Here is a 19,058-nt window from a genome sequence, read left to right as displayed (position 1 = left end):
AGTGTGTGGTGTCGGTGCTGTCAGTGTGCGGTGTCGGTCTGTCAGTGTGCGGTGTCGGTGCTGTCAGTGTGTGGTGTCGGTCGGTGCTGTCAGTGTGTGGTGTCGGTCTGTCAGTGTGCGGTGTCGGTCTGTCAGTGTGCGGTGTCGGTCGGTGCTGTCAGTGTGCGGTGTCGGTGCTGTCAGTGTGTGGTGTCGGTCTGTCAGTGTGCGGTGTCGGTCTGTCAGTGTGCGGTGTCGGTCTGTCAGTGTGCGGTGTCGGTCTGTCAGTGTGCGGTGTCGGTCTGTCAGTGTGCGGTGTCGGTGCTGTCAGTGTGCGGTGTCGGTCGGTGCTGTCAGTGTGTGGTGTCGGTCTGTCAGTGTGTGGTGTCGGTCTGTCAGTGTGTGGTGTCGGTCTGTCAGTGTGCGGTGTCGGTCTGTCAGTGTGCGGTGTCGGTCGGTACTGTCAGTGTGCGGTGTCGGTCTGTCAGTGTGCGGTGTCGGTGCTGTCAGTGTGCGGTGTCGGTGCTGTCAGTGTGCGGTGTCGGTCTGTCAGTGTGCGGTGTCGGTGTGTCAGTGTGCGGTGTCGGTCTGTCAGTGTGCGGTGTCGGTCTGTCAGTGTGCGGTGTCGGTCTGTCAGTGTGCGGTGTCGATGCTGTCAGTGTGCGGTGTCGGTCGGTGCTGTCAGTGTGTGGTGTCGGTCGGTGCTGTCAGTGTGTGGTGTCGGTCTGTCAGTGTGCGGTGTCGGTCGGTGCTGTCAGTGTGCGGTGTCGGTCTGTCAGTGTGCGGTGTCGGTGCTGTCAGTGTGCGGTGTCGGTCTGTCAGTGTGTGGTGTCGGTCTGTCAGTGTGCGGTGTCGGTCTGTCAGTGTGCGGTGTCGGTCGGTGCTGTCAGTGTGTGGTGTCGGTCAGTGCTGTCAGTGTGCGGTGTCGGTCTGTCAGTGTGCGGTGTCGGTCTGTCAGTGTGCGGTGTCGGTCTGTCAGTGTGCGGTGTCGGTGCTGTCAGTGTGTGGTGTCGGTGCTGTCAGTGTGCGGTGTCGGTCTGTCAGTGTGTGGTGTCGGTCGGTGCTGTCAGTGTGTGGTGTCGGTCTGTCAGTGTGCGGTGTCGGTCGGTGCTGTCAGTGTGCGGTGTCGGTCTGTCAGTGTGCGGTGTCGGTCTGTCAGTGTGCGGTGTCGGTCGGTGCTGTCAGTGTGTGGTGTCGGTCGGTGCTGTCAGTGTGCGGTGTCGGTCGGTGCTGTCAGTGTGCGGTGTCGGTCTGTCAGTGTGCGGTGTCGGTCTGTCAGTGTGCGGTGTCGGTCTGTCAGTGTGTGGTGTCGGTCAGTCAGCGGTGTCAGTGTGCGGTGTTGGTCAGCGGTGTCAGTGTGTGGTGTCGGTCGGTGTGTGGTGTCGGTTGGTCAGTGGATTCAGTGGGTCCTTGGGTCACACGGCACTGCGGACTCCGTGCACACTGGCACCATACGCTGTGACAGGAACAGCTGAGCTGAGCTGGGATCGGCGCAGCGGTCAGGACGGCGGAGGTTTCTCTTTCCTTCATTTCTTGGCCCCCGGATTGTGTGAGGCGATAGAAGGAGTCGCAGGACATGACAGGCTCCAGTAGAGGGCGCTGCAGCCTCCACCACAAGCCGAGCCGCTGCCCGGATCCTGGGAGGGTGACGGCACGGTGGGCTCGGACACCGCGCAGGGTGACGGCACGGTGGGCTCGGACACCGCGCAGGGTGACGGCACGGTGGGCTCGGACACCGCGCAGGGTGACGGCACGGTGGGCTCGGACACCGCGCAGGCTGCAGCTCGTCCTCTGGAGACGTGCGGCCATTACCCTGCTCTGCCCACATCTGGACGCCTCGCCACAGGATGGCGCTGCACATGGCATCTGCACAGGCTGAGGTAAGCTGCAGCGCGGGAAGGGTTAACACCGCCTCTGCCCACGGCGCTCACAGCTGTCCTCATTAACCCTCCACTGCCCGCGGGGGACCGGCACAGCGCGGCACTCCGCCACCTGGAGTAACAGCTGCTGCGCACCACGGGGAAAGGGTTAATAACACCGACACAGCCAGAGCCCCCCGGTGCAGCGCGCTCCCTGGAACGTGAAGGGTTAACAGCGGGGTAGTTCTAGGGACGAGAACAAGTGGCCCCTTCTGTGTCCGTGCAGAGGTCAGTGGGGCAGGTACGCAGCTCCTGTGCGGAGTGATGTGTAAGCTGAGGATAGACGGCAGTACCGGACCGAGCAGCGAGCTATGTGTGGCCGGTGACCGCGGTTATAGATGGAGGATAGACGGCAGTACCGGACCGAGCAGCGAGCTACGTGTGACCGCGGTTATAGATGGAGGATAGACGGCACTACCGGACCGAGCAGCGAGCTACGTGTGACTGGTGTCTGTGGTTATAGATGGAGGATAGACGGCAGTACCGCACCGAGCAGCGAGCTACGTGTGACCGGTGTCCGCGGTTATACATGGAGGATAGACGGCAGTACCGGACCGAGCAGCGAGCTACGTGTGACCGGTGACCGCGGTTATAGATGGAGGATAGACGGCAGTACCGGACCGAGCAGTGAGCTACGTGTGACTGGTGTCTGTGGTTATAGATGGAGGATAGATGGCAGTACCGGACCGAGCAGTGAGCTACGTGTGACTGGTGTCTGTGGTTATAGATGGAGGATAGATGGCAGTACCGGACCGAGCAGCGAGCTACGTGTGACTGGTGTCTGTGGTTATAGATGGAGGATAGATGGCAGTACCGGACCGAGCAGTGAGCTACGTGTGACCGGTGACCGCGGTTATAGATGGAGGATAGACGGCAGTACCGGACCGAGCAGCGAGCTACGTGTGACCGGTGTCCTCAGTTATAGATGGAGGATAGACGGCAGTACCGGACCGAGCAGTGAGCTACGTGTGACCGGTGTCCGCAGTTATAGATGGAGGATAGACGGCAGTACCGGACCGAGCAGCTAGCTACGTGTGACCGGTGTCCGCATTTATAGATGGAGGATAGACAGCAGTACCGGACCGAGCAGTGAGCTACGTGTGACCGCGGTTATAGATGGAGGATAGATGGCAGTACCGGACCGAGCAGCGAGCTATGTGTGACCGGTGTCCGCAGTTATAGATGGAGGATAGACGGCAGTACCGGACCGAGCAGTGAGCTACGTGTGACCGGTGTCCGCGGTTATAGATGGAGGATAGACGGCAGTACCGGACCGAGCAGCGAGCTACGTGTGACCGGTGTCCGCGGTTATAGATGGAGGATAGACGGCAGTACCGGACTGAGCAGTGAGCTACGTGTGACCGGTGACCGCAGTTATAGATGGAGGATAGACGGCAGTACCGGACCGAGCAGTGAGCTATGTGTGACCGGTGACCGCAGTTATAGATGGAGGATAGACGGCAGTACCGGACCGAGCAGTGAGCTACGTGTGACCGGTGTCCGCGGTTATAGATGGAGGATAGACGGCAGTACCGGACCGAGCAGCGAGCTACGTGTGACCGGTGTCCGCGGTTATAGATGGAGGATAGACGGCAGTACCGGACCGAGCAGCGAGCTACGTGTGACCGGTGACCGCGGTTATAGATGGAGGATAGACGGCAGTACCGGACCGAGCAGCGAGCTACGTGTGACCGGTGTCCGCGGTTATAGATGGAGGATAGACGGCAGTACCGGACCGAGCAGTGAGCTACGTGTGACCGGTGTCCGCAGTTATAGATGGAGGATAGACGGCAGTACCGGACCGAGCAGTGAGCTATGTGTGACCGGTGACCGCGGTTATAGATGGAGGATAGACGGCAGTACCGGACCGAGCAGCGAGCTACGTGTGACCGGTGTCCGCGGTTATAGATGGAGGATAGACGGCAGTACCGGACCGAGCAGTGAGCTACGTGTGACCGGTGACCGCGGTTATAGATGGAGGATAGACGGCAGTACCGGACCGAGCAGTGAGCTACGTGTGACCGGTGACCGCAGTTATAGATGGAGGATAGACGGCAGTACCGGACCGTGCAGTGAGCTACGTGTGACCGGTGACCGCGGTTATAGATGGAGGATAGACGGCAGTACCGGACCGAGCAGCGAGCTACGTGTGACCGGTGTCCGCGGTTATACATGGAGGATAGACGGCAGTACCGGACCGAGCAGTGAGCTACGTGTGACTGGTGTCTGTGGTTATAGATGGAGGATAGATGGCAGTACCGGACCGAGCAGCGAGCTACGTGTGACCGGTGTCCGCGGTTATACATGGAGGATAGACGGCAGTACCGGACCGAGCAGCGAGCTACGTGTGACTGGTGTCTGTGGTTATAGATGGAGGATAGACGGCAGTACCGGACCAAGCAGCGAGCTACGTGTGACCGGTGTCCGCGGTTATAGATGGAGGATAGACGGCAGTACCGGACTGAGCAGTGAGCTACGTGTGACTGGTGTCTGTGGTTATAGATGGAGGATAGACGGCAGTACCGGACCAAGCAGTGAGCTACGTGTGACTGGTGTCTGTGGTTATAGATGGAGGATAGATGGCAGTACCGGACCAAGCAGTGAGCTACGTGTGACTGGTGTCTGTGGTTATAGATGGAGGATAGATGGCAGTACCGGACCGAGCAGCGAGCTACGTGTGACCGGTGTCTGCAGTTATAGATGGAGGATAGACGGCAGTACCGGACCGAGCAGCGAGCTACGTGTGACTGGTGTCTGTGGTTATAGATGGAGGATAGATGGCAGTACCGGACCGAGCAGCGAGCTACGTGTGACCGGTGACCGCGGTTATAGATGGAGGATAGACGGCAGTACCGGACCGAGCAGTGAGCTACGTGTGACCGGTGACCGCGGTTATAGATGGAGGATAGATGGCAGTACCGGACCGAGCAGCGAGCTACGTGTGACCGGTGACCGCGGTTATAGATGGAGGATAGACGGCAGTACCGGACCGAGCAGCGAGCTACGTGTGACCGGTGACCGCGGTTATACATGGAGGATAGACGGCAGTACCGGACCGAGCAGTGAGCTACGTGTGACCGGTGACCGCGGTTATAGATGGAGGATAGACGGCAGTACCGGACCGAGCAGCGAGCTACGTGTGACCGGTGACCGCGGTTATAGATGGAGGATAGATGACAGTACCGGACCGAGCAGTGAGCTACGTGTGACCGGTGTCCGCGGTTATAGATGGAGCATAGACGGCAGTACCGGACCGAGCAGCGAGCTACGTGTGACCGGTGTCCGCGGTTATAGATGGAGGATAGACGGCAGTACCGGACCGAGCAGCGAGCTACGTGTGACCGGTGACCGCGGTTATAGATGGAGGATAGACGGCAGTACCGGACCGAGCAGCGAGCTACGTGTGACCGGTGTCCGCGGTTATAGATGGAGGATAGATGGCAGTACCGGACCGAGCAGCGAGCTACGTGTGACCGGTGACCGCGGTTATACATGGAGGATAGACGGCAGTACCGGACCGAGCAGTGAGCTACGTGTGACCGGTGACCGCGGTTATAGATGGAGGATAGACGGCAGTACCGGACCGAGCAGTGAGCTACGTGTGACCGGTGACCGCGGTTATACATGGAGGATAGACGGCAGTACCGGACCGAGCAGTGAGCTACGTGTGACCGGTGACCGCGGTTATAGATGGAGGATAGACGGCAGTACTGGACCGAGCAGTGAGCTACGTGTGACCGGTGACCGCGGTTATAGATGGAGGATAGACGGCAGTACCGGACCGAGCAGTGAGCTACGTGTGACCGGTGACCGCGGTTATACATGGAGGATAGACGGCAGTACCGGACCGTGCAGTGAGCTACGTGTGACCGGTGTCCGCAGTTATAGATGGAGGATAGACGGCAGTACCGGACCGAGCAGCGAGCTACGTGTGACCGGTGTCCGCAGTTATAGATGGAGGATAGACGGCAGTACCGGACCGAGCAGTGAGCTACGTGTGACCGGTGACCGCGGTTATAGATGGAGGATAGACGGCAGTACCGGACCGAGCAGTGAGCTACGTGTGACCGGTGACCGCGGTTATAGATGGAGGATAGACGGCAGTACCGGACCGAGCAGTGAGCTACGTGTGACCGGTGACCGCGGTTATAGATGGAGGATAGACGGCAGTACCGGACCGAGCAGTGAGCTACGTGTGACCGGTGTCTGTGGTTATAGATGGAGGATAGATGGCAGTACCGGACCGAGCAGCGAGCTACGTGTGACCGGTGACCGCGGTTATAGATGGAGGATAGATGACAGTACCGCACCGAGCAGTGAGCTACGTGTGACTGGTGTCTGTGGTTATAGATGGAGGATAGACGGCAGTACCGGACCGAGCAGCGAGCTACGTGTGACCGGTGACCGCGGTTATAGATGGAGGATAGACGGCAGTACCGGACCGAGCAGCGAGCTACGTGTGACCGGTGACCGCGGTTATAGATGGAGGATAGATGGCAGTACTGGACCGAGCAGCGAGCTATGTGTGACCGGTGTCCGCAGTTATAGATGGAGGATAGACGGCAGTACCGGACCGAGCAGCGAGCTACGTGTGACCGGTGTCTGTGGTTATAGATGGAGGATAGATGGCAGTACCGGACCGAGCAGCGAGCTACGTGTGACTGGTGACCGCGGTTATAGATGGAGGATAGACGGCAGTACCGGACCGAGCAGTGAGCTACGTGTGACCGGTGACCGCGGTTATAGATGGAGGATAGACGGCAGTACCGGACCGAGCAGCGAGCTACGTGTGACTGGTGTCTGTGGTTATAGATGGAGGATAGATGGCAGTACTGGACTGAGCAGTGAGCTACGTGTGACTGGTGTCTGTGGTTATAGATGGAGGATAGATGGCAGTACTGGACCGAGCAGTGAGCTACGTGTGACCGGTGACCGCGGTTATAGATGGAGGATAGACGGCAGTACCGGACTGAGCAGTGAGCTACGTGTGACTGGTGTCTGTGGTTATAGATGGAGGATAGATGGCAGTACTGGACCGAGCAGTGAGCTACGTGTGACCGGTGACCGCGGTTATAGATGGAGGATAGACGGCAGTACCGGACTGAGCAGCGAGCTACGTGTGACCGGTGACCGTGGTTATAGATGGAGGATAGACGGCAGTACTGGACCGAGCAGCGAGCTACGTGTGACTGGTGACCGCAGTTATAGATGGAGGATAGACGGCAGTACCGGACCGAGCAGCGAGCTACGTGTGACCGCAGTTATAGATGGAGGATAGACGGCAGTACCGGACCGAGCAGCGAGCTACGTGTGACCGGTGTCCGCAGTTATAGATGGAGGATAGACGGCAGTACCGGACTGAGCAGTGAGCTACGTGTGACCGGTGACCGCGGTTATAGATGGAGGATAGACGGCAGTACCGGACTGAGCAGTGAGCTACGTGTGACCGGTGACCGCGGTTATACATGGAGGATAGACGGCAGTACCGGACTGAGCAGTGAGCTACGTGTGACTGGTGTCTGTGGTTATAGATGGAGGATAGACGGCAGTACCGGACTGAGCAGTGAGCTACGTGTGACCGGTGACCGCGGTTATACATGGAGGATAGACGGCAGTACCGGACCGAGCAGTGAGCTACGTGTGACCGCAGTTATAGATGGAGGATAGACGGCAGTACCGGACCGAGCAGCGAGCTACGTGTGACCGGTGTCCGCAGTTATAGATGGAGGATAGACGGCAGTACCGGACTGAGCAGTGAGCTACGTGTGACCGGTGACCGCGGTTATAGATGGAGGATAGACGGCAGTACCGGACTGAGCAGTGAGCTACGTGTGACCGGTGACCGCGGTTATACATGGAGGATAGACGGCAGTACCGGACTGAGCAGTGAGCTACGTGTGACTGGTGTCTGTGGTTATAGATGGAGGATAGACGGCAGTACCGGACTGAGCAGTGAGCTACGTGTGACCGGTGACCGCGGTTATACATGGAGGATAGACGGCAGTACCGGACCGAGCAGTGAGCTACGTGTGACTGGTGTCTGTGGTTATAGATGGAGGATAGACGGCAGTACCGGACTGAGCAGTGAGCTACGTGTGACCGGTGACCGCGGTTATAGATGGAGGATAGACGGCAGTACCGGACCGAGCAGCGAGCTACGTGTGACTGGTGTCTGTGGTTATAGATGGAGGATAGATGGCAGTACCGGACCGAGCAGTGAGCTACGTGTGACTGGTGTCTGTGGTTATAGATGGAGGATAGATGGCAGTACCGGACCGAGCAGTGAGCTACGTGTGACCGGTGACCGCGGTTATAGATGGAGGATAGACGGCAGTACCGGACTGAGCAGCGAGCTACGTGTGACTGGTGTCTGTGGTTATAGATGGAGGATAGACGGCAGTACCGGACCGAGCAGCGAGCTACGTGTGACCGGTGACCGCGGTTATAGATGGAGGATAGATGACAGTACCGGACTGAGCAGCGAGCTACGTGTGACCGGTGACTGCGGTTATAGATGGAGGATAGACGGCAGTACCGGACCGAGCAGCGAGCTACGTGTGACTGGTGTCTGTGGTTATAGATGGAGGATAGATGGCAGTACCGGACTGAGCAGTGAGCTACGTGTGACCGGTGACCGCGGTTATAGATGGAGGATAGACGGCAGTACCGGACTGAGCAGTGAGCTACGTGTGACCGGTGACCGCGGTTATAGATGGAGGATAGACGGCAGTACCGGACCGAGCAGCGAGCTACGTGTGACTGGTGTCTGTGGTTATAGATGGAGGATAGACGGCAGTACCGGACCGAGCAGCGAGCTACGTGTGACTGGTGTCTGTGGTTATAGATGGAGGATAGATGGCAGTACCGGACCGAGCAGTGAGCTACGTGTGACCGGTGACCGCGGTTATAGATGGAGGATAGACGGCAGTACCGGACTGAGCAGCGAGCTACGTGTGACTGGTGTCTGTGGTTATAGATGGAGGATAGACGGCAGTACCGGACCGAGCAGCGAGCTACGTGTGACTGGTGTCTGTGGTTATAGATGGAGGATAGACGGCAGTACCGGACCGAGCAGTGAGCTACGTGTGACCGGTGACCGCGGTTATAGATGGAGGATAGACGGCAGTACCGGACTGAGCAGCGAGCTACGTGTGACTGGTGTCTGTGGTTATAGATGGAGGATAGACGGCAGTACCGGACCGAGCAGCGAGCTACGTGTGACCGGTGACCGCGGTTATAGATGGAGGATAGACGGCAGTACCGGACTGAGCAGTGAGCTACGTGTGACCGGTGACCGCGGTTATAGATGGAGGATAGACGGCAGTACCGGACTGAGCAGCGAGCTACGTGTGACTGGTGTCTGTGGTTATAGATGGAGGATAGACGGCAGTACCGGACCGAGCAGCGAGCTACGTGTGACCGGTGACCGCGGTTATAGATGGAGGATAGACGGCAGTACCGGACCGAGCAGCGAGCTACGTGTGACCGGTGACCGCGGTTATAGATGGAGGATAGACGGCAGTACCGGACTGAGCAGCGAGCTACGTGTGACCGGTGACCGCGGTTATAGATGGAGGATAGACGGCAGTACCGGACCGAGCAGTGAGCTACGTGTGACCGGTGACCGCGGTTATAGATGGAGGATAGATGACAGTACCGGACCGAGCAGCGAGCTACGTGTGACCGGTGACCGCGGTTATAGATGGAGGATAGACGGCAGTACCAGACCGAGCAGCGAGCTACGTGCGACCGGTGTCCGCAGTTATAGATGGAGGATAGACGGCAGTACCGGACCGAGCAGCGAGCTACGTGTGACCGGTGACCGCGGTTATAGATGGAGGATAGACGGCAGTACCGGACCGAGCAGCGAGCTACGTGTGACTGGTGTCTGTGGTTATAGATGGAGGATAGACGGCAGTACCGGACCGAGCAGTGAGCTACGTGTGACCGCGGTTATAGATGGAGGATAGATGACAGTACCGGACCGAGCAGTGAGCTACGTGTGACCGGTGTCTGTGGTTATAGATGGAGGATAGATGGCAGTACCGGACCGAGCAGCGAGCTACGTGTGACCGGTGACCGCGGTTATAGATGGAGGATAGATGACAGTACCGCACCGAGCAGTGAGCTACGTGTGACTGGTGTCTGTGGTTATAGATGGAGGATAGATGGCAGTACCGGACCGAGCAGCGAGCTACGTGTGACCGGTGACCGCGGTTATAGATGGAGGATAGACGGCAGTACCGGACCGAGCAGCGAGCTACGTGTGACCGGTGACCGCGGTTATAGATGGAGGATAGATGGCAGTACTGGACCGAGCAGCGAGCTATGTGTGACCGGTGTCCGCAGTTATAGATGGAGGATAGACGGCAGTACCGGACCGAGCAGCGAGCTACGTGTGACCGGTGTCTGTGGTTATAGATGGAGGATAGATGGCAGTACCGGACCGAGCAGCGAGCTACGTGTGACTGGTGACCGCGGTTATAGATGGAGGATAGACGGCAGTACCGGACCGAGCAGTGAGCTACGTGTGACCGGTGACCGCGGTTATAGATGGAGGATAGACGGCAGTACCGGACCGAGCAGCGAGCTACGTGTGACTGGTGTCTGTGGTTATAGATGGAGGATAGATGGCAGTACTGGACCGAGCAGTGAGCTACGTGTGACCGGTGACCGCGGTTATAGATGGAGGATAGACTGCAGTACCGGACTGAGCAGCGAGCTACGTGTGACCGGTGACCGTGGTTATAGATGGAGGATAGACGGCAGTACTGGACCGAGCAGCGAGCTACGTGTGACTGGTGACCGCAGTTATAGATGGAGGATAGACGGCAGTACCGGACCGAGCAGCGAGCTACGTGTGACCGCAGTTATAGATGGAGGATAGACGGCAGTACCGGACCGAGCAGCGAGCTACGTGTGACCGGTGTCCGCAGTTATAGATGGAGGATAGACGGCAGTACCGGACTGAGCAGTGAGCTACGTGTGACCGGTGACCGCGGTTATAGATGGAGGATAGACGGCAGTACCGGACTGAGCAGTGAGCTACGTGTGACCGGTGACCGCGGTTATACATGGAGGATAGACGGCAGTACCGGACTGAGCAGTGAGCTACGTGTGACTGGTGTCTGTGGTTATAGATGGAGGATAGACGGCAGTACCGGACTGAGCAGTGAGCTACGTGTGACCGGTGACCGCGGTTATACATGGAGGATAGACGGCAGTACCGGACCGAGCAGTGAGCTACGTGTGACCGCAGTTATAGATGGAGGATAGACGGCAGTACCGGACCGAGCAGCGAGCTACGTGTGACCGGTGTCCGCAGTTATAGATGGAGGATAGACGGCAGTACCGGACTGAGCAGTGAGCTACGTGTGACCGGTGACCGCGGTTATAGATGGAGGATAGACGGCAGTACCGGACTGAGCAGTGAGCTACGTGTGACCGGTGACCGCGGTTATACATGGAGGATAGACGGCAGTACCGGACTGAGCAGTGAGCTACGTGTGACTGGTGTCTGTGGTTATAGATGGAGGATAGACGGCAGTACCGGACTGAGCAGTGAGCTACGTGTGACCGGTGACCGCGGTTATACATGGAGGATAGACGGCAGTACCGGACCGAGCAGTGAGCTACGTGTGACTGGTGTCTGTGGTTATAGATGGAGGATAGACGGCAGTACCGGACTGAGCAGTGAGCTACGTGTGACCGGTGACCGCGGTTATAGATGGAGGATAGACGGCAGTACCGGACCGAGCAGCGAGCTACGTGTGACTGGTGTCTGTGGTTATAGATGGAGGATAGATGGCAGTACCGGACCGAGCAGTGAGCTACGTGTGACTGGTGTCTGTGGTTATAGATGGAGGATAGATGGCAGTACCGGACCGAGCAGTGAGCTACGTGTGACCGGTGACCGCGGTTATAGATGGAGGATAGATGACAGTACCGGACTGAGCAGCGAGCTACGTGTGACCGGTGACTGCGGTTATAGATGGAGGATAGACGGCAGTACCGGACCGAGCAGCGAGCTACGTGTGACTGGTGTCTGTGGTTATAGATGGAGGATAGATGGCAGTACCGGACTGAGCAGTGAGCTACGTGTGACCGGTGACCGCGGTTATAGATGGAGGATAGACGGCAGTACCGGACTGAGCAGTGAGCTACGTGTGACCGGTGACCGCGGTTATAGATGGAGGATAGACGGCAGTACCGGACCGAGCAGCGAGCTACGTGTGACTGGTGTCTGTGGTTATAGATGGAGGATAGATGGCAGTACCGGACCGAGCAGCGAGCTACGTGTGACTGGTGTCTGTGGTTATAGATGGAGGATAGATGGCAGTACCGGACCGAGCAGTGAGCTACGTGTGACCGGTGACCGCGGTTATAGATGGAGGATAGACGGCAGTACCGGACTGAGCAGCGAGCTACGTGTGACTGGTGTCTGTGGTTATAGATGGAGGATAGACGGCAGTACCGGACCGAGCAGCGAGCTACGTGTGACTGGTGTCTGTGGTTATAGATGGAGGATAGACGGCAGTACCGGACCGAGCAGTGAGCTACGTGTGACCGGTGACCGCGGTTATAGATGGAGGATAGACGGCAGTACCGGACTGAGCAGCGAGCTACGTGTGACTGGTGTCTGTGGTTATAGATGGAGGATAGACGGCAGTACCGGACCGAGCAGCGAGCTACGTGTGACCGGTGACCGCGGTTATAGATGGAGGATAGACGGCAGTACCGGACTGAGCAGTGAGCTACGTGTGACCGGTGACCGCGGTTATAGATGGAGGATAGACGGCAGTACCGGACTGAGCAGCGAGCTACGTGTGACTGGTGTCTGTGGTTATAGATGGAGGATAGACGGCAGTACCGGACCGAGCAGCGAGCTACGTGTGACCGGTGACCGCGGTTATAGATGGAGGATAGACGGCAGTACCGGACCGAGCAGCGAGCTACGTGTGACCGGTGACCGCGGTTATAGATGGAGGATAGACGGCAGTACCGGACTGAGCAGCGAGCTACGTGTGACCGGTGACCGCGGTTATAGATGGAGGATAGACGGCAGTACCGGACCGAGCAGTGAGCTACGTGTGACCGGTGACCGCGGTTATAGATGGAGGATAGATGACAGTACCGGACCGAGCAGCGAGCTACGTGTGACCGGTGACCGCGGTTATAGATGGAGGATAGACGGCAGTACCAGACCGAGCAGCGAGCTACGTGCGACCGGTGTCCGCAGTTATAGATGGAGGATAGACGGCAGTACCGGACCGAGCAGCGAGCTACGTGTGACCGGTGACCGCGGTTATAGATGGAGGATAGACGGCAGTACCGGACCGAGCAGCGAGCTACGTGTGACTGGTGTCTGTGGTTATAGATGGAGGATAGACGGCAGTACCGGACCGAGCAGTGAGCTACGTGTGACCGCGGTTATAGATGGAGGATAGATGACAGTACCGGACCGAGCAGTGAGCTACGTGTGACCGGTGACCGCGGTTATAGATGGAGGATAGACGGCAGTACCGGACCGAGCAGCGAGCTACGTGTGACCGGTGACCGCGGTTATAGATGGAGGATAGATGACAGTACCGGACCGAGCAGCGAGCTACGTGTGACCGTGGTTATAGATGGAGGATAGATGGCAGTACCGGACCGAGCAGCGAGCTACGTGTGACCGTGGTTATAGATGGAGGATAGATGGCAGTACCGGACCGAGCAGTGAGCTACGTGTGACCGCGGTTATAGATGGAGGATAGACGGCAGTACCGGACCGAGCAGCGAGCTACGTGTGACCGGTGACCGCGGTTATAGATGGAGGATAGATGACAGTACCGCACCGAGCAGCGAGCTACGTGTGACCGCGGTTATAGATGGAGGATAGACGGCAGTACCGGACCGAGCAGTGAGCTACGTGTGACCGGTGACCGCGGTTATAGATGGAGGATAGATGACAGTACCGCACCGAGCAGCGAGCTACGTGTGACCGGTGACCGCGGTTATAGATGGAGGATAGATGACAGTACCGGACCGAGCAGCGAGCTACGTGTGACCGTGGTTATAGATGGAGGATAGATGGCAGTACCGGACCGAGCAGTGAGCTACGTGTGACCGCGGTTATAGATGGAGGATAGACGGCAGTACCGGACCGAGCAGCGAGCTACGTGTGACCGGTGACCGCGGTTATAGATGGAGGATAGATGACAGTACCGCACCGAGCAGCGAGCTACGTGTGACCGGTGACCGCGGTTATAGATGGAGGATAGATGACAGTACCGCACCGAGCAGCGAGCTACGTGTGACCGGTGACCGCGGTTATAGATGGAGGATAGACGGCAGTACCGGACCGAGCAGCGAGCTACGTGTGACCGGTGACCGCCGTTATAGATGGAGGATAGATGACAGTACCGCACCGAGCAGCGAGCTACGTGTGACCGGTGACCGCGGTTATAGATTGAGGATAGACGGCAGTACCGGACCCAGCAGTGAGCTACGTGTGACCGGTGACCGCGGTTATAGATGGAGGATAGACGGCAGTACCGGACCGAGCAGCGAGCTACGTGTGACCGTGGTTATAGATGGAGGATAGATGGCAGTACCGGACCGAGCAGCGAGCTACGTGTGACCGTGGTTATAGATGGAGGATAGATGGCAGTACCGGACCGAGCAGTGAGCTACGTGTGACCGCGGTTATAGATGGAGGATAGACGGCAGTACCGGACCGAGCAGCGAGCTACGTGTGACCGGTGACCGCGGTTATAGATGGAGGATAGATGACAGTACCGCACCGAGCAGCGAGCTACGTGTGACCGGTGACCGCGGTTATAGATGGAGGATAGACGGCAGTACCGGACCGAGCAGCGAGCTACGTGTGACCGGTGACCGCCGTTATAGATGGAGGATAGATGACAGTACCGCACCGAGCAGCGAGCTACGTGTGACCGGTGACCGCGGTTATAGATTGAGGATAGACGGCAGTACCGGACCAAGCAGTGAGCTACGTGTGACCGGTGACCGCGGTTATAGATGGAGGATAGACAGCAGTACCGGACCGAGCAGCGAGCTACGTGTGACCAGTGCCCGCGGTTATAGATGGAGGATAGACGGCAGTACCGGACCGAGCAGCGAGCTACGTGTGACCGGTGACCGCGGTTATAGATGGAGGATAGACGGCAGTACCGGACCGAGCAGCGAGCTACGTGTGACCGGTGACCGCGGTTATAGATGCAGGATAGACGGCAGTACCGGACCGTGCAGCGAACTACGTGTGACCGCAGTTATAGATGGAGGATAGACGGCAGTACCGGACCGTGCAGCGAACTACGTGTGACCGCAGTTATAGATGGAGGATAGACGGCAGTACCGGACCGAGCAGCGAGCTACGTGTGACCGGTGTCCGCGGTTATAGATGGAGGATAGACGGCAGTACCGGACCGAGCAGTGAGCTACGTGTGACCGGTGTCCGCAGTTATAGATGGAGGATAGACGGCAGTACCGGACCGAGCAGTGATCTACGTGTGACCGGTGTCCGCAGTTATAGATGGAGGATAGACGGCAGTACCGGACCGAGCAGTGAGCTACGTGTGACCGGTGTCCGCAGTTATAGATGGAGGATAGACGGCAGTACCGGACCGAGCAGTGAGCTACGTGTGACCGGTGTCCGCAGTTATAGATGGAGGATAGACGGCAGTACCGGACCGAGCAGTGAGCTACGTGTGACCGGTGTCCGCAGTTATAGATGGAGGATAGACGGCAGTAGCGGACTGAGTAGCTCTTAGCCCAGCTCTACACACTCGGTGCAACTGCACCTCTCCTATCACCTCTTAGCTCACACAGTCGGTGCAGCTACACCTCTCCTGTCACCGCTCTGCACACACTCGGCGCAGCTACACCTCTCCGCACACACTGGGTGCAGCTACACCTCTCCTATCACCTCTCAGCTCACACAGTCGGTGCAGCTACACCTCTCCGCACACACTGGGTGCAGCTACACCTCTCCTATCACCGCTCTGCACACACTCAGCGCAGCTACACCTCTCCTATCACCGCTCTGCACACATTTGGCGCAGCTACACCTCTCCTATCACCACTCAGCTCACACAGTCAATGCAGCTACAATGCTTCGCTCACACAGTCGATGCAGCTACACCTCTCCGCACACACTGGGTGCAGCTACACCTCTCCTATCACCGCTCTGCACACACTCGGCGCAGCTACACCTCTCCTATCACCTCTCAGCTCACACAGTCGGTGCAGCTACACCTCTCCTATCACCACTCAGCTCACACAGTCGATGCAGCTACAATGCTTCGCTCACACAGTCGATGCAGCTACACCTCTCCGCACACACTCGGCGCAGCTACACCTCTCCTGTCACCGCTCTGCACACACTCGGCGCAGCTACACCTCTCAGCTCACACAGTCGATGCAGCTACAATGCTTCGCTCACACAGTCGATGCAGCTACACCTCTCCGCACACACTGGGTGCAGCTACACCTCTCCTATCACCACTCTGCACACACTCGGCGCAGCTACACCTCTCCTGTCACCGCTCTGCACACATTTGGCGCAGCTACACCTCTCCTATCACCACTCAGCTCACACAGTCGATGCAGCTACAATGCTTCGCTCACACAGTCGATGCAGCTACACCTCTCCGCACACACTGGGTGCAGCTACACCTCTCCTATCACCTCTCAGCTCACACAGTCGGTGCAGCTACACCTCTCCGCACACACTGGGTGCAGCTACACCTCTCCTATCACCGCTCTGCACACACTCAGCGCAGCTACACCTCTCCTATCACCGCTCTGCACACATTTGGCGCAGCTACACCTCTCCTATCACCACTCAGCTCACACAGTCGATGCAGCTACAATGCTTCGCTCACACAGTCGATGCAGCTACACCTCTCCGCACACACTGGGTGCAGCTACACCTCTCCTATCACCACTCTGCACACACTCGGCGCAGCTACACCTCTCCTATCACCTCTCAGCTCACACAGTCGGTGCAGCTACACCTCTCCTATCACCACTCAGCTCACACAGTCGATGCAGCTACAACGCTTCGCTCACACAGTCGATGCAGCTACACCTCTCCGCACACACTGGGTGCAGCTACACCTCTCCTATCACCACTCTGCACACACTCGGCGCAGCTACACCTCTCCTATCACCTCTCAGCTCACACAGTCGGTGCAGCTACACCTCTCCTATCACCACTCAGCTCACACAGTCGATGCAGCTACAACGCTTCGCTCACACAGTCGATGCAGCTACACCTCTCCGCACACACTGGGTGCAGCTACACCTCTCCTATCACCGCTCTGCACACACTCGGCGCAGCTACACCGCTCCTATCACCGCTCCGCACACACTGGGTGTCGCGCCTACATTTGCTGTGTACACCGCCATGGCGCTGACGCTCCTCTTCTCTCACAGAAGAAGCCAGAGAAGGAGAAGGATGAGGAGAGCGAGGATGAGAGTGAAGTCCTGGAGGAGAGCCCCTGCGGCCGCTGGCACAAGAGGAAGGAGCAGGTGTGTGATTATCGGAGGTCTTGGAGGTCCCCTTTAATAGTGCAGTATATGGGGTCTTATATTACCCTCCAGAATCTTGCGGTGGCGATCGTTCCACCGTCGTCAATAAGGAATTCCCCCATTATATCAGTCCGTGACGTTATAACCTCAGGCTGATGCCTGGTGGCGGATCTGTCACCATGCGCTCCGCTCTGCCATTTTGTCCTCCGGTCGACACTGTACCTGGCTGTCAGAACCATACTCTATGGGGGGTCCGGCACCCTGTAGTGAGAGCGCACCATTGGCCAGAGAGCTCCTGGGGTCATACACTGACCACATTATGGGATGTCGGGCTCCTGTGATTTCAGTGTAGCCTTTTCTCCAGTATATTAAGCTTTGGTGTCTGTGTATACCGTACTGTGCGTATATAATGGCGCCCGCGTCTGTGTAAACATCCGGATGTATATTCTCCTTCCCCAACTCCATAATTGTACAATGTACACGATGATCCGGGAATCTCCGGTCTCTGCACATCATCACACAGAACAGATCGGGCGGTGACCGGCAGACAATATTCCATGTTATTTAGCAAATTATCAAATTTAGAAACTAAAGACGACGACAAATCTCAGGACGGTTGGGACGTAAGTGGTACAGATGGAAACCAGTATGAGTGTGTCAGAGAGGCAGAGTCTCCCAGGAGCAAAGATGGTCAGGGATCACTGGTCTGTGACAACTGCAGCTAAAAATTGTGGAACAATTACAGAAAACGTCCCTCAGCGTAAAACTGCAAAGACTGTAAATAATATCCTCCATTTACAGTCCAAGAAATCATCAGGTTCCAGAGATTGTGGAGAAATCCATGTGCACAAGGGACAAGGCCGACACTCACCATCGGAAGCTCGTGATCTCCGGGTGAGGGCTGCACCGCATCCTATACAGGCATGAATCACTGATGGGCTCAGGAATAATCCGGAAATCATCATCTGTGATCACAGGTCACCGCACTGTCCACAAATGTAAGTGATGGCTCCATCATGTAGAGGAGAAGCCAAATATCCACACAAACCCGAAATGCTTCTCTGGGCCAAATATCACTTATAATGGAAAAATGTTCTGTGTTCTGAGGTATCGGAATGTAAAATGATGGAAGCCCTGGACACTGTGTTCTGCAGACTCAGGAGAGGGACCGTCGGCTTGTTATCGAGGAGGGGGGCCGTCGGCTTGTTATAGAGGGGAGGGACCGTCCGGCTTGTTAGCGAGGAGAGGGACCTTCCGGCTTGTTATTGAGGAGAGGGACCTTCCGGCTTGTTAGCGAGGAGAGGGACCTTCCAGCTTGCTATCGCGGAGAGGGACCTTCTGGCTTGTTATCGAGGAGAGGGACCGTCCGGCTTGTTATCGAGGAGAGGGACCGTCCGGCTTGTTATCGAGGAGAGAGACCGTCCGGCTTGTTAATGAGGAGAGGGACCGTCCGGCTTGTTATCGAGGAGAGGGACCGTCCGGCTTGTTATCGAGGAGAGAGACCGTCCGGCTTGTTAATGAGGAGAGGGACCGTCCGGCTTGTTATCGAGGAGAGGGACCGTCCGGCTTGCTATCGAGGTGAGGGACCGTCCGGCTTGTTAGCGAGGTGAGGGACCTTCCGCC

At 57.5% G+C, this 19,058-nt stretch overlaps 1 protein-coding gene across 3 annotated transcripts in view; it reads left to right on the top strand.

The window, feature by feature from the left end:
• Positions 1-1,592: 1,592 nt before the first annotated feature.
• NRBP2 (nuclear receptor binding protein 2) overlaps positions 1,593-19,058 on the top strand; it is a 142,805-nt gene continuing 125,339 nt past the window's right edge. Inside the window, exons 1-2 of one of the 3 annotated variants that reach the window (XM_077271503.1) lie at positions 1,593-1,859; positions 17,340-17,435. In XM_077271503.1, coding sequence (XP_077127618.1) covers positions 1,827-1,859; positions 17,340-17,435 — 129 coding nt within the window. In that variant the 5' untranslated portion in view covers positions 1,593-1,826. Of the gene's footprint in view, positions 1,860-1,962; positions 2,140-17,339; positions 17,436-19,058 lie in introns of those variants that run through there. The other 2 variants (XM_077271504.1, XM_077271505.1) reach the window with 2 other exon arrangements.

The sequence above is a fragment of the Ranitomeya variabilis genome, chromosome 6 (genome assembly GCF_051348905.1).
Source record: "Ranitomeya variabilis isolate aRanVar5 chromosome 6, aRanVar5.hap1, whole genome shotgun sequence".
In the NCBI taxonomy this organism is placed as follows: domain Eukaryota; kingdom Metazoa; phylum Chordata; class Amphibia; order Anura; family Dendrobatidae; genus Ranitomeya; species Ranitomeya variabilis.
This window is presented reverse-complemented; position numbering and strand designations above follow the sequence as displayed.